Source organism: Pogona vitticeps, chromosome 12 (genome assembly GCF_051106095.1).
Source record: "Pogona vitticeps strain Pit_001003342236 chromosome 12, PviZW2.1, whole genome shotgun sequence".
Classification (NCBI taxonomy): domain Eukaryota; kingdom Metazoa; phylum Chordata; class Lepidosauria; order Squamata; family Agamidae; genus Pogona; species Pogona vitticeps.
The window spans coordinates 23,489,430-23,504,555 of record NC_135794.1 but is presented as its reverse complement, the minus strand read 5'-3'; the positions used below and the strand labels follow the sequence as shown (position 1 = coordinate 23,504,555).

The following is a 15,126-nucleotide window of genomic DNA, read 5'->3' as shown; positions in this document are numbered from 1 at the left end:
CGCAAAGCTGGCCGCCTGTAACCAGGTAGTTTTCTTCTTAAAAATCATTGAGTAGAATTACACCAGAAAAAAAAAGAGATGGAGCTCTCTCTCGTTAACTTGCTGTTATCAAAGAATGTCCTCATTGCCTTCCTTACTGGAAGGAGGAAGGAAAATAAAAGCAACTAGTTAAGCTCTTCCCTGATTTTGATTTGCAGCTTTAATGTTGGATTCCATGCTTTCCTGCCTTGAAAGGGGACGGGTCTGAATCCTATGGGCAGGTGCCCAAGGGCAGAAATAAAATCGCACAATTGGATTTTATATCCATTTATTGATTGATTTAAATAAAACTTGCCCTTGTGGGGCAATAAAAAAGCCAGATGCTAAACAGGCAGCCGGAAAAACCCCAATGACCATATAGGCTGTTCTGGGTCAAGGGAAAAAAATGCTTAGAATTCTCTGTCTTTTCTTTGTAAATGAATTTGTTCTGTGGTTCAAGGACACAAAAAAAGGGAGAAATGCAAAGCTTCAAAAGAATTCATCCTACGTTATTTTTGGATCCTCTTCGTGCATTCAGCTCCCCCAACGTATGTGGCGAGTTCTCAACGGCTGGCGTATTGCTGTCAATACAATTTCACCTTTTAAAAAACATTCCTGAGCTTGGTCAGAAGTCTGTCCGTTCAGGCATCGGAATCGGCTGCTTCCCGAGAGGAAGCCAGGAGAGAATATTGTTCCTGGCTTAAGGAAACAATCGTTTTAGAGACTGTCTTATTATTTATTTGCTAATTAGTGACCGTTGTGACTGTTGCAGGCCTCCCCCCACAGCACAAATAAATATAAAAACAAGAAGGGGAAAACAGAAGAAACAAGAATAGAAAGAAACATAAAATTGTTGCCCCACCTCTTTCTTGATGTCTCCCCCCCTCTTCCTTCTGCAACTATTTCGTATCCATTGTGGGTTCTTATTTGCAATACAGTGGACCCTCTACTTACGGAATTAATCCGTATTGGAATGGTGGCTGCAAGTCGAAAAGTCTGTAGGTCGAATCTCCATTGACCTACAATGCATTGAAAACTGATTAATCCCATAACTGGCAGTTTTTATTCTATTTTTGTTCCATTTTGGATTTTTTCTGGTCTGTAAGTCGATTCTCCGGCTGCAAGTCGAATCTAAATTTTGCGGCCAGAGAAGTCTGTAACTCGAAAAAGTCTGTAAGTCGAGCCGTCTGTAAGTTGAGGGTCCACTGTATTCTCCAAGACGTCTTTCATCCCAATGTATCTTGGTGCCCATCCAGAATCAGAGAGAAAGGGACAGGATGGGAGTGGAATCAGGCTTTTGAAGCAGAGCAGAAAGAGAGAAAGCCACCAGGACTCTTTGTGTGTCTTACCCTTCTTTGAGAGATGGGGTGCTCAGCCTAGCAGAGTTCTCACGTAAAGCCAGCAAGGTCACCTGAAACGTCTGCCGTGGGGCCACCTGCTTTCTCCCTTCCTACCACTGCCGAGGGGAGTGCAGTGGCCCAGCTGCGTTCTGGGTTGGCCATGCCCGCCACCAGTAAGCTATCCTCATGGTGCAGGCCAGCCTAAGATGATGGGGACTGTATACCGAGAAGCCCCTTAGTTTGGAGGATTCTCTACCTATGGTGTCACCCTCTGTGTTTGGCCCAAACTCTTATGGCCGGTCTGTCCGGCTCTGCCATGAGGGAAGCAGGCCCCTCTCCTACAGCCACATACCTTCCACCTCTCTGTGTTGCAGGAAACAATCTGTCCTTCGCTGCTTCTGAGTGGAGTCGCTTCAAAGGCTTTTGCTGCCTGATTTCTGTCCATTCACAGGGACCCCTCATGCTGGGAAGAGTGATGGATGGGGCCCTTTTGTGAAGAGCGCTCCCATTTTATCTAAACCTGCAATTATCTGCATATTTTGAATGTCTCCCTGGCCGTTGTGAGATAACTGCAACTATATATATATATTTAATGGGCTAATTGAGTTTCGCTGCGATAGCTCCCTCCCTCTTTTGAAATATAATCAGAATTTTGGCCGCAAGCTTTTGAAAGAAGGGTCGTGGGTTTCGTTTGCAGCCGGTTGAGTCCGGGGTATTCTTTTCCAGCTGAGCAAATGTGAGGAAGAAGGGGTTTTTTTGCCCTCTTCTCTTCTATGCAAACAAAAAAAGAACCACCACCACCACCCCAAAAAAAAAAACTTGGAAGAGCATCCAAAAATATTTTTTTGGCCAATATTGGACAGCAAGGATGGGGCCAGCCAGGCCTCCAGTGGGAGGGAGTTCCAGAGTCTGGGTGGCCCTGTCACGTGGCAGGTGATGCAAAGATTTTTCTCTCCACCTGCGACCTTGCGCAGCTGTTCCAAGTCAGGGTAGAGAGTAGAGCAGTGGTTCCCCAACCTTGGGCCTCCAGATGCTCTTGGACTACAACTCCCAGAAGCCTTCACCACCACCTCTGCTGGCCAGGATTTCTGGGAGTTGAAGTCCAAGAACATCTGGAGGCCCAAAGTTGGGGACCCCTGGAGTGGAGAGCCAGGCTGGTTTGAGACCCATGAGGGGCTTCGTAGTGTGGAAGTATTGCTTGGACCACCTCCTTCTGCTAATGCAGATGCTGACTGCAATTTCCCATTTTCCAGGGTGATGGAGAAACCCCGAGAACCGCTCTTGTCACTGATCTGGAGAAATAAAAGGAAGATGTTTTTATAGTTCTGCTGCGCTCCTCCGATTTTTTAATGCTGTGGTTTAATTGCAGGTTTATCCCTGGGCCCTGGTCTCCTTGCAGTACATCTTGTGGCCGCGGGATTCAGGTGCGTGAAGTGAAGTGCCGTATTTATCTCGCATTTACTCAGACTGAGGTGGAGCTTCCAGAGGAGGAGTGCGAGGAGCCCAAACTGGCGTCCGAACGCGGTTGTCACCTGCAGTCCTGTGACGGCGATCCTGACCCTTTCCTCCCAGATTATTCACACCCCGAAGAGGCGGAGGACGGTGTCTATGACTGGGAATACATCGGATTCACCCCCTGCTCCGCTACTTGTGTTGGAGGTAACTTTATTCCCCCTTTTAAGCTGATAAAGTTCTCCCCCCCCCAACATAGCAAACAGCCATGAAAGATGCGAGTCATTAAATAAAAAGCAATATAATTCATTTTCAGTTAAAATTCGTGTTTGGGGAAGTTTTTTTTCGATTACTTTGGGGGGGGGTGTCCACACTGGCTGGAGATTCTAGAACGTATGACCTGAGAATGTAACTTTCCCAAATTCTTGTGCAAGCAATGTCTTTTCAGAAATTTGAAAGCGGTATAACTGAACTATTTAGTGGCGTTTGGGGAATCGGTTCCAAACCTTCTTGCGGAAAAACGTGGAAATACAGAACGCTATACATTGCGTGTTCTCTGGCTCCCTCTAGTGTCCAGTCCTGGTAAACACACCCTGGAAATACATCTCAATGGGTATTTCTGAGGTTTTTCATTTAGTATTTTCAGCCAGCAGATAAGCGAATCAGCAGATACTGAACCCTGCGGTTAGAGGGTCCTACTCTATATTCATTTTGCAGAGACCATAATTCTTTATTAGAGACTTTATCTGCCAAAAAAATGCCACATTTAATTCCTGCCATTTCCAGCTGAAAAGATCAGGTAGCTGGTGTCTGGAAATGCCCCCTCTTAAACCAAGGAGAACCGCTGCCCTTTGGAGAATATGGCATTGAAACATGGCCTGACGTATTTGTATTATATTTGGTTACAAGGAACACACGTGCGCCTATGCCGGTATGCTTATATACACAAGGAACAGGCAGTACTGTGTTGAAAGCGAGGCTGACTCCTGTAACGGGGTCGAAATACAGAGCCGCATCAACAAAACCTGCCTGCTTCTCCTTCTCTCAGATATATTTCATATAAATGACATTTCTCAGGCTGTTGAGCTCATGAATAAGGACATCATTCATTTGAAATTACTACTTGGGGGCAGGCACTTAATAAATTTCTCAAATTGCTGGCTAGTCCTTGCGGTTGAAGGGCAGGTAGGTCCTCTTGACCATGATTAAATTCCAGGTTGCTAAGAAATGTCCCCCTTTTCTTGACAGTGTCTGTTTTCTTTACCTTTTTTTTAATTAATAAAGCCCATCGGGCAAATGTCACATTGATGGACGGTAATGGCTTACTGGACAGCACCCATTTCTATTAAAATGTAATAAATTAACTGTTTTCATTTGTTAACGCTTGTGCTGTTATAAATTAGGAGACACCGAATCATTGCATGTGGCTTCTGTGGGGTGTTAGGATGATGCCTCGTCTTGAGACCTTGGGAAGATTTCTGTTCAAGTTGAGATGAACCATCTGGAGCAGCGTGTGACCTGACTGTGGGGCCACAGTTAAAACCGCATTGGCTTCTATAGGAAAACGTTTAAGTTTAAGAACTGAATATGTGCCCGGATTGCAGTTTGGTCTTCCCAAGGCTCCGATCTTCTCCCTGTCTTGTAGGAAATGGCACAGCCTTTTGGATGTCATTTCTGTGCCGCATCATCCCTCAAAAGCGTTTCCCATGTCATCTGTGCCCTGTTGAAGTTGATGGCTAGCCTGACCTTGCCAGCAATTTCATCGGCTGTGAGCGTTCTCCCTTCTTCAGGATAGACTGTCAGAGCTGTTGGGTGTTCAAGTCAAAGAGCAGAGCTGAGCCGTGGCTCTATTCATTTATTTATTTCAAATATCCTTACGCTGCCTTTCTCCCCCCCACCCCCCAAAAAAGGACCCAAGATGGCTTACATCATTAAAAACATGGCATTACAAGCTAAAAACAGTAAATTATCCAAATATTGAAGAATTAATAATATTATATGAAAAATATTTGGTAAAAGCATTATGAAAACAGATTTAGAAGCACCAAAAAATAAACCATCCTGTTTATTGTCAGCTAGACAGTCAGTCATTTGGGACAGAGAGAGAGAGAGAGAGAGGATTTTGGAGGAGGTTGTCGTGGTGCTGAGGGCAAGGTATCAAATGTGGTCAATGAAGTAACTAAGAACATGGATTGGGTTGTTCTTTGTATACCATGGTCTAATAATGTCCGGTTACGATATAATGCAATTTGAAATGACTGTGGATGAATGGAAGTCGTTGACCTTTGGGTAGAGTGGGCGGCATATAAATCAAATAAATAAATAAATAAATAAATAAATAAATTACAAAAATCATTTGTCCTCCTGTCTAAGAAAGAGAAATTCTTGGCCTTACTCTGACTGATTACCTACAAGTCATAAAACACGTACTGCTAAGTTTTGGGGGGTAAGCAGGGGAAAGAGAGATTTTTCCAGTCCTATTTCCACAGAGTCAGCTAAAATTGAAAACTGGCCTTTTTAGTGACCAACTGAGTGTTGAGGAAAACCCTTTGTGATCCGTGCAGAGGAAAGATGCTCAGGTCAATAAGTGCCTAATTAAAAAAAATCAAATAAAACCTCAGATTTTAGTGTATGCGACACAAATCAAAAGGCTTAGGATTTTTTTTAAAAAAAAATTAAGAAATGCATTGGAAGTACAAAGGTTCTTGCAACCTTGCAAATCTTGGAACCAAAAGAGAAATATTAAGCTGTCTTAAAATCAGATTTGTAGCCTCTCCGAGGCCGCTGGGGGGGGGGGGGAATACATTTAGAAGGAAGGAAGCAGCTTCTCTGAACTGTGACCGCTTTCGGTCTTGCATAACACGTTGGGTTTATTTTTTTCACCTCCTCCTAGCAATGGCAATGAAGCCCCCCCTCCCCGGTAAGAGAATGAACTTCACTGTGCTCGGACAGTGGTAATGACTTCTCGTTTTATTGCGCTGAACGTGCGTGAGGGTTGTGAGGCAACTTTACAACCCGTGGAAGGAATTACGCCCTTCCTGAGTGAAAAAGGTTCTGAGTTTTACAGTCAAGACTGTGCATAGCTGAGGGACCGGACAGGGATATCGCTGACAGATGCGTCTCTCTGCCAACCTCTGCTTTACACAAGCGGTGGCATCTCAATTTGAGGGCCGGAGACGCTCCCCGTGTTTAGACTCCTCACTTGCCTAACCCAGTATTGTTCTCTCTGACTGGCAGAGGCAGACTTTACAAATCTTTGGTTACCCTCATCTAATTCAGTCCTGTTCAGTTGGCTAGGTAGCTCAGTGAGTTAAGTGTCTGGCTTCAGCTCCTGAGGTTGGGAGTTTGATTCCTCCACGGAGCCTCCTGGGAGAAAAGCCAGCCTCGGTGGCCTTGGGCCGGCTACACCGTCGTCCCAGGGCAGCCCCAGAAGTAGGGAATGAGGAACCCCTTCTCAACTTCTCAATATTCTCTACCTGGGAAACCCTGGAAAGGGCGCCCGTCGGTCAGAACTGACTTGATGGCACATTATTATTATTATTATTATTATTATTATTATTATTATTATTATTATTATTATTATTATTATTATTATTATTATTATTATTATTATTATTATTATTATTATTATTAAATTAAGAGATAAGACTCAGAAGCAGTTGCTTGGTTTTAGTCAGTGAGCTGTCTTAACTATATAATAAAGACAGACTTATAAGCATAATAATACACTGCTATTGTATTAGACCGATTTATGTGTTCAGTTTTGAAACAAATCCAATTTTACACCCACACAATCTGTGTGTGAAATGGAATTCCATGTATGGGTTGGCACTTGAAGGAATTTTTTTTAGCCCGGGCATGTGTGGGGGACATTTTATTTTGTGTATATTTTGAGGTCGATAAGCTGTCCATGGTAACAGCTGTACTTTGTGCAGACCTGCATTTCCAGCTTCATGCGTTAACTTAGACCGCTTCTGTCTTACATCCTAGGGACCCAGGAAGCCATTGTGGTGTGCCTGCACGAGCAGACCAAGGAGATTGTGAATGACAGCCTGTGTGACAGCTCCAAGAGACCTCCGGCCATGAGCCGCGCGTGCAGCACAAGGCTTTGCCCCCTGAGGTAGGGCTCTGCCTGTCTAGCCTCTCTTTGACAGACAGCTGTTTGACTGGGGTTAGCCAGCGGCCGTCACGTTGTGGCAGGAGAAGGCCGGGGCCCGTGAAGAAAACGTCAGGAGCAGTTTTCTCTCCCCAGTGAAAACAGCTGTGATGATTTCTACGAATGTTTTGTCTCTTCGTATGTTTTTTCCCGACATCCTTCCTCTGCATCCTGGCATTCTAGCCCTCCCCAAAACATTCAATCTCCTTTAGCGACTTTCTCCCCTCGGTGGTGGTAACGCTCTCCTGGCCTTCCAAATGCCTCACTGGACATCTCTCCGTGGCTCCCTGGCATCCCACCTCCCTGTCTTGGCCCTTTGCTCTCCTGGCATACCAGCACTCCGCTCCTCTCTTCCAAAATTCATCCCATATCTCTGGTCTTCTGCCCCTCACTTCTGACCTTCCACCCCTTGACCCAGATCTCCACCCAAGTATCCTAGCCTTTGGCCTGTCTGGTCCGATGTTCTGGCCTGCTCCTCTGGCATTTTTATTTTATTTCTTTAATTTTATATGCCACCCCATCAGTGCAAAGCACCATTCTGGGCCATGTACAACACAGTGAAATAAAATAACCCATAAGCAAGCATCAAAAACAATGTAAGATCAATCATGTGAAAAAATCTTGCCTGCTCTCCTGATAAACCAGCCAATAGCCATGGCATTTTAACTCCCCTTCCAATGTTCCTTCTGACTTCTGGTGTATTCCACCTTTCTAACATAGCCAAGAACGACAAACCACTTAGGAAATTTAATTCCATGAGGCAAAGTCCTGGGACATCTGGAACATGGGACTTGGTGATGGTCAGGAGAGTGGGAGAGTGGGGAAGAAGGGAAGAGGATTCTGGTTCTCTCTCCCCATCCTGTCCCCACCCAACGTGGCCGTTCTCTACCCAGAACATGAGGAACGGCACTGAATGAAATGCTGACAAATATTCACATTTTAGTATCTAAATTCCATGCTGCATGTTGGAGTCTGAAATGCATATGCAAAACCCAGAGTCCTTTTCTTCTGGCTTGCAATGTGCAAGGTGTCCCTCAGAGAAGCATGGTTGAGCTCTTGCCGTTCGAAGTGCACGTGGGGTGGAGTGGGGAAGGGAGAGTGCCATGTATTTCTGGACTTTGTTCTTCTTGAGATTGTTCATCGAAGTGGCCCTGCCTGGTTGATCAGGCTTAACGTGGCTTGCCTAGAGCACTCTTTTGGTGATCTCTTGGAACAGGTGGCACGTGGGGTCCTGGACACCGTGTTCTGCCACTTGCGGTGTCGGCATCCAGACAAGAGAGGTGCGTTGCCAGCATCCCGGAGGATCCATCGCTGGACCTGAACATTGCAAAGCCAAGAAGCCTCATGCTTTGCAAGCTTGCAACCAGATTGATTGTCCACCAGTTTGGCATGTGGAGGAATGGCAGCAGGTACCACAAAACCTTTTTATTTTAATAGAGTGGAGCATTCATACGGTGTTGACTCCTGCTCATCCTCCAAAGCGGTACAGCTTCGTCTTGTGTATTCAAGTCATAGACTTCGAATATTCTGGAGATCAAGGACTTAAATGCAAATATTACTCCCCACTAAAGTAGACCCATTGAATCTGTGAGATTTACACACCTGTTGACTTACCATCCAACCATACATTCAATGGGTTTACTCTAGATGGGAATAAGAGTTGCAGTTATATCATAATAACCAACACGTAATAATGGGTTCAAGCTACAGGAAGCCAGATTTAGGCCGAATGTCAGGAAAAACCTCTTATTTATTTTATTTATTTAACTTATATGCCACCCACAGTACCCAACGTTCTCTGAGCAGCTTACAACAATTAAAATACAATAAAAAAAACCTTTTAAACTCTTAACTGTTAGAGCAGCATGACAATGGGACCAATTACTTTGGGAGGAGCGCTGGAGGCATTCAAGAGAAAATTGGACCACCTCTGTCGGATCTGCTTTGATTTGGATTCCTGCCTTGAGCAGAGAGTTGGATTCAATGGTCTTAAAGTCCCTTCCGACTCCATTATTCTATCATTTTATATGCTTGTCTGCAAATCTAGCTGTTGCCCAAATACTTTGAAGGAAAAGTTGATAAACCTGTGTATTTGAAAAAATTTAGTACGATACATATTGTATAGCTTGTGAAGAAGTGTCTCCCTGGGCCTCATTTTTAATAGAATCCTCTAGAGTTTGTTACCTCTAATGATATCACCCGGATCACATAATTTGCTGGTGAAATGAGGGTACAGCCAAGTTAAATTTGGGAAATGACATATTGATAGCTACCACGGGTGGTTTTTTTTAATGTAACAAGTAATATTTTTTTTAATGTAACAAGTAATATTTACTTGTTACATTAAAAAAAATATTACTTGTTACAAGTAATATTTACTTGTTACTATTATTTACTTGTAACAAGTAAATGTTACAAGTAAATGTTACAAGTAGATAACAGTTGCTGTTTATTTGTAACATTTGGTATTTACTTGTAACGAGTAACATGCATTTATTTGCTGATATTATTTATTTGTAACAAGTAAATGTTACAAGTAAATGGTTCCAAGGCCTGTTCTCTTTCTCCTCCTCCTTTAGTGCTCCCACACGTGTGGCGGAGGCACCCAGATCCGTAAAGTAACTTGCCAGCAGTTGTTGATGGACGGGAGTTTCCTGAAACTTGCCGAGGAGAGGTGCCACGAGCCTCGGCTGTCCACACAGAAGCCTTGCGCGAAAGCGGACTGCCCACCACAGCTGGTTGTCGGGGAATGGTCCAGAGTGAGTACAGCCAAGTGAACATGTTCTCCCCCTCTCCAGAGGTTAGATTCTCCATCGGAACCATTCGGATGAACCCCGTTTTAATGAACAAGGAAGGGGTTAAGGGAGAGCAGCCCTCTGAAGATGGAATAGGGAGCTGCCCACCTTTACTGGAAGCCAGCAGACGTGGAACAGGAGCCCAGCCTCCTGTTTGTGTGTGACCTCTCTCTTTCTCTCTCTCTCTCTTTCCCAGTGTTCTGTAACCTGTGGCGTTGGGACCCAGGGAAGGGAACTCACCTGCCAAAAGGTGACTGCCAAGAGCCAGCCTGTCGCATTAAACGCATCCGTCTGCAGCCACCTCCCTGCGCCACCTCTCGTAAGATCTTGTCACATGCGTGCCTGCAATAGTAAGTGACGCTTTTGTAGCTCGCCAAAGAAGAAAAGGGCCCGGATTCATGGTTAATTACAAAGGCCAAGCCTGGATTTAACATTGCAAAGTCTGTGTCCTTTGCATTTGAAAAACGAAACACGGGGATAGGTCTAGACCAAGGTGTCACCCAGCGGGTGAGCCAAGCGGAAATCAATGGCCCGCATTTATCTTAACCATATTCGTATGATGTCTCTTGGCATGGCGTAATTTGATCTGCCAATTTCATTGTTTTAAATAATAAATTTGGTTTTTTCAAATGAAGGAGAAGGTGGGGTGCGGTGCAACATACAGAGGCCCTGTCGCTGAGATGTGAGGATTGTATTCGAGCACTGATTTGCTTGAATCGGGTCAGTCCTAGCCAGCGTCGGGTTGCATTAATTTTGGTTTGGGGAGGGGGGGGGAGGAAATCAACATTCTTGAGAGTCTCAGGATGCTGGATTTGAGTTGGAGTCATTAAGCAGGAGAGGCTGAGATACATCAGGAGATTGCAGGTTAGGTCAAATCAGTTCACCCTGGCATGGTCACAGACAGTGCTGGCAAGGGAAAAATCAGGACCCTGGATAGCTCCAACATGCTCTGGCACCTGAGCTGTGGAAGGCCGTTGTTTCCGTAAGGGCCTGGTGTTACCTGAAGCTTTTAAAAAGCAGCTCCTGCCTCCTTTCCAGGTGGTTCAGTTATCTCTCACCCTGGAAGAGAAGTCTGCAGGCTTACAAGCTTGTACGAAGGATGACTAAGGGTCAAGACACTATGTTAAAGCAAGTGTGTGTGTGTTTTCCCTTCATACAGCATTATTCTTCCAGGCTCACAGATCTTCCAGATCTCCATGTCTGAGATATCAGACATGCAAATAAGTCCTTATTATCTCCCAAATGGCCAGCTGCAAAAGAAAAAAAAAGTCTGTTTATTCTAATGGCAAACTGCCGTTAGAATAAACAGGCATTATTTTCCTCTGAAGTGTGCACTGCTTCTAAATATGGAAACCGCCTTTTGTCTATTGGGAACCTAATGTGATGCGCGTACAGTGCTTGATTGGCCGTGCCGTAAACATGCGCTGGATGTCCCGAGCGAGACCTGGATCATCCAGCTTCTTCAGAGGCAGAAAACAGGGACAGGACGTATTACATTGATGGTTGGATAACTAGTTACAAATGATGCAGTACTTGTAGTGGAAGTGTAACTGTAAGAATTTTGTAAGTTATTTTGACAAAATTTTTAAAATCTGGCAAGGGAAATACTGTTTGCTTCCCCACTTTTTTTGAGGGAGCAGTATCAGAATTAGCCACTCGAGAGAACCAGAGAGTCTTTCCATACGTTTTTCCAAACTGCAGTGCAAACTCTTAATAGTGTGCAAAAGGACAAATTTTACAAACAAAGCAGTAATAAGAATAATGACCATTTCGTTGCCTCACAATGGCCACGATCCTGTTTGTTACGCCCACTAGCGTCCTGTGGTTCGTGGAAATCCTGTTGGTGAGTAGCGACGGCAAGTTAAGAAGATAGCATAGATATTTTCTGTTGCATGTTGAGCCATGCAGAACAATTTTTTTTCCTGAGGTACTTATCAGTTGAGGGCCTGGTTCAAAGCTTGCAACTGCAGTTTTGATACCAGATTATTAGATCTGACGTCCACCGCAAAGAGAGAAACAGGTTGATCAGAAGGGCCTGGACTGGAGGTCAGCACGCAAGCAAACCCTTGAACCTAATAGCCTTCTCTGGCTGCTTCCCTGCATGCCTCTGCTTTGCGTTCGAAGCAACACACCAAACAAAATAGAAGCTATGGCAGTTGCTGGTTCCTGCATAATATGAAACTTCTTTTCTTGGACTTGATCGCCGGTGAACCTGCCAAGATCCTGGGTTACAAACGCCCCTTTAAGTAAAGCTCCATGGACCTAAAGGAATGTCCTTGGCAAAGCATTTAATAAAATATTTTTTGAGCTGCATATCTATCTGAATTTAATTAATTGTGGATATTTGTGCAGCCGTGTGTCCAGTCTGCAAATTATGTGGTGGAGAGTGATGTTAAAGAACCATTGTCGGCTTTTGCTGTTGTAAGAAGGAACCTAACGTGGAGAAGCAGGAAAAGGGTGGTGGTGGTAGGGCTTCAGGAATATGTTTTGTGAGAGGATGGAAGAGGAGGGGGAAAAAATTAGAGTTTTGTAAAAGAACAGAGGCCTAAAATCATCTTACTTCAGATACTTGAGGATTTATCGTGCAATGCCGTTAGCAGAATTATCTAGTAAAATTATTTTTGGACTGTGAATGGTGCAAATACATGATTAAATGCTCCCCTATTTTTTTTTAACTCTTTGTACATAAAGAATGCTAATAAAGCAAAGTGTGCTGCTTATATACAGCAGCATTTAAGTGCTCCATAGCACTTTCCTCCAGGGAAGATTAGATTAAAGTCATTCTAGATCATTTTCCTGCAAAGCAGCTTGCTTGTTTGCAGCGATATATATACGAAATCTGCAAGAGCTTCCCGTCTGGTTTGGAAGAAAGCCCGACATGAGCCATATAACCCCTGCCCTGGTTGATCGGTCTTGTGCTGCATTCGTTCACACCCCTCCGGTTTATCGGCTGCTTTTCTCCTGGTGAGCCTTCAAAGAGGCTCTCCCAACGTTGCAGAGAGGTGGGAAACAGTAGCAACTAAATTGAGAGTAAGAATTGGGGGGAAAAACGGTAGAAACATGTATGATGTTTAGAAATAAATATCATGGAGATCCAAGATGACTCAGTGGTAGAGGAGATGCCTCCCCTTCTTGTTTGTGGAATGCCTACGTAGCTCAGGGGGGTTCAGGTCTCCGGTTGTGGAGTCAGAAGCTGGGAGTTCAGTTCCCCACCATGTCTCCTTGGCAGGTTTGAGCTTGATAATCTACTATGCCCCTTCCAGCTCTGCAATTCTGGGATGGTGATGATGATGATGGTGCAACAGATCTTCCATTCTAACCCCTGTTTTCTCCAGTTCATAGAAGTTAGACAAGACCTGCATCTCAGGGCTGAGGGGTTGGCTGCCAGTCAGAGCAGGCAATGCCAGATTAGATGGAACCACCGTGTGACTTCCTATAAAGGAGCTTTCTCTGTTCCTAAAGAAGTTTGTCGCACAGCCTCGGTGCTCCTCTTGACAAGGCCCTGCCTGAAATCAACTAACATGCCTTAGTAAGCCTTGCCATTGCCCCAAGTTGTGATACTTTGGAATTGTCATGCCTGCCTTTCAGCAATGCCCAAATAAATGAGTTGTGGGTTGTTGTGCTTCTCTCCCTCCCCGCCCCCCGTCTCGGATATGCCACCAGCAGACCAACAGCCCCCGTCTCTAGCTTTGCCTTGCCAGTGAGAAATAATCCAGACATTCTTTAAAATAACTGAAATAAAGGCAAGCCAGGCCAATTTGATGCTTTTCCATGTATTCATAACCATGCATGGCGTTGGATTCTTGTTGGAATAGCTTAGTGTAAACACTGGGCTGCTCAAAAGTATTTTAATTTTAAAGTCACACTTAACGCTGTGTGTATTGTGGGGTTTGGGGAATGAAAAAGCTTAAATACCGGAGTGTTTCCATTTAAGCATCTATTTTGAACTGCATTTGGTATTGAAACAAAGCACATTTTTAAAAAAATTAATAAAGCCAGTCCTTGAGGCCTTTTATTCATCGTGCAGCCATGAAACAGCTGATCAGTCTTCATTAAGGAGCTGAGTGTTTATCGGGCTCCGACGTCCCTCCTGGGCCAAAGAAACAGAAAAACACCACAGCGAACACAGCTTTCCCTCTGTGACTGTCTGCCTGAGTGGGATTCTTAGATGGATGGTTGTGCGTTTATTGTGTTGAATGCATTTTGATCTTTCTTCTGTTTACCATCGTTTACTGGTGTATTGGTTTTATCCTTTTTAGTTTCGCTTAGCGATGGTTTCACATAGCGATTTTCTTGGAACGAATTAACATCGCTAAGCGAGGCACCACTGTATTTGTTTGCTTACTCTTTTTCACTCTCGAATTGGCCTCCTCAGCCACACTAGACGCTGTTCCAAGTCCTCCATACAGAGCACGTTACCATAGTCTTTCGAGACTGAAGGATGCCTAACTAACTACAGTAACTCTTTTTAGCTTTAAATACTGTCTTAACAATGACGTACGCTGGCTTGGGTCCTTCTTAAGGAGGAAGGTAAAAATATTCTAAGTCAATCAATCAGTCAACGAACAAACAAACAATAGTTAATCAAGTCTAACCATTGCACCCAATTCTGATGCCCTGTAATGACAGATGCTTCTCTTTCATCTGTGTTGGATTGCTATCTTCTTGGGCAGGGATTCCCAGCCTTTGATCTCCAGATGTTCTTGGCCTACCAGAAATCATGGCCAGCACAGATAGTGGTTAAAGCTTTTGGGAGTTTTAGTCTGAGAACGCTTGGGCTACCCAAAGTTGGGGAGCACTGTTTTAGTGGAAAGGCAGCATATAAATTTAATAAGACTGTTTTAATTGATTAGTTGGATTCCCACTAATCGACAGGAATATGTGTGGGCAAGTCTCCTTTAAAACATGGTGTAGATAAGGATACACAAGTCTGTGGAGAGTTCTGGTGATGCATTCTTGTTGCTGGTGGTCCACATGACCTTAGTGGCTTTTACTGGCTGCATTGGGCATACCCGTGGTGTCTGGTCTTCGATACTTTGGCCCCAGTGATCCAGGTTTTGGTAAGCTTATGGTTTTACTGTTGCAAAACATTCTTTGTAAGGATGCCCTTAAGCATGGCCAACAGTAGGGCTAGGGAGATACAGTTAACACGCTGTTGAAAGCAGAACTCTTTTAAGAAGGAAAAGACTGTTTGTTGGACTCTTGTGAGTAAAACTTGAGCTCCTCAATTCTGGAACTCAAGTGGGTTGCAAGGAAGCTGATTGGTGGTCAGTCCCCAGTTGCCATTGTAGGCGGAGGTGTTCTTGGGTGCAGGAACGAACCGAGCGTTCACATGTGCAAGGAGGTCCTGTGGGCACCTCTTTGC

General features: G+C 44.4%; 1 protein-coding gene across 5 annotated transcripts in view; it reads left to right on the top strand.

Annotated features, from left to right (window-relative positions):
* Positions 1-15,126, top strand: part of ADAMTSL3 (ADAMTS like 3) — a 152,857-nt gene that overhangs the window by 113,611 nt on the left and 24,120 nt on the right. For all 5 annotated transcript variants that reach the window (XR_013539021.1, XM_072982133.2, XM_072982132.2 and 2 more), the window contains 5 exons: positions 2,728-3,017; positions 6,801-6,930; positions 8,183-8,375; positions 9,546-9,725; positions 9,958-10,111. Coding sequence is in view for 4 of the 5 variants with exons in the window: in XM_072982133.2 (XP_072838234.2) it covers positions 2,728-3,017; positions 6,801-6,930; positions 8,183-8,375; positions 9,546-9,725; positions 9,958-10,111 (947 nt within the window). In the remaining variant the exon portion in view is untranslated. The remainder of the gene's footprint in view (positions 1-2,727; positions 3,018-6,800; positions 6,931-8,182; positions 8,376-9,545; positions 9,726-9,957; positions 10,112-15,126) is intronic.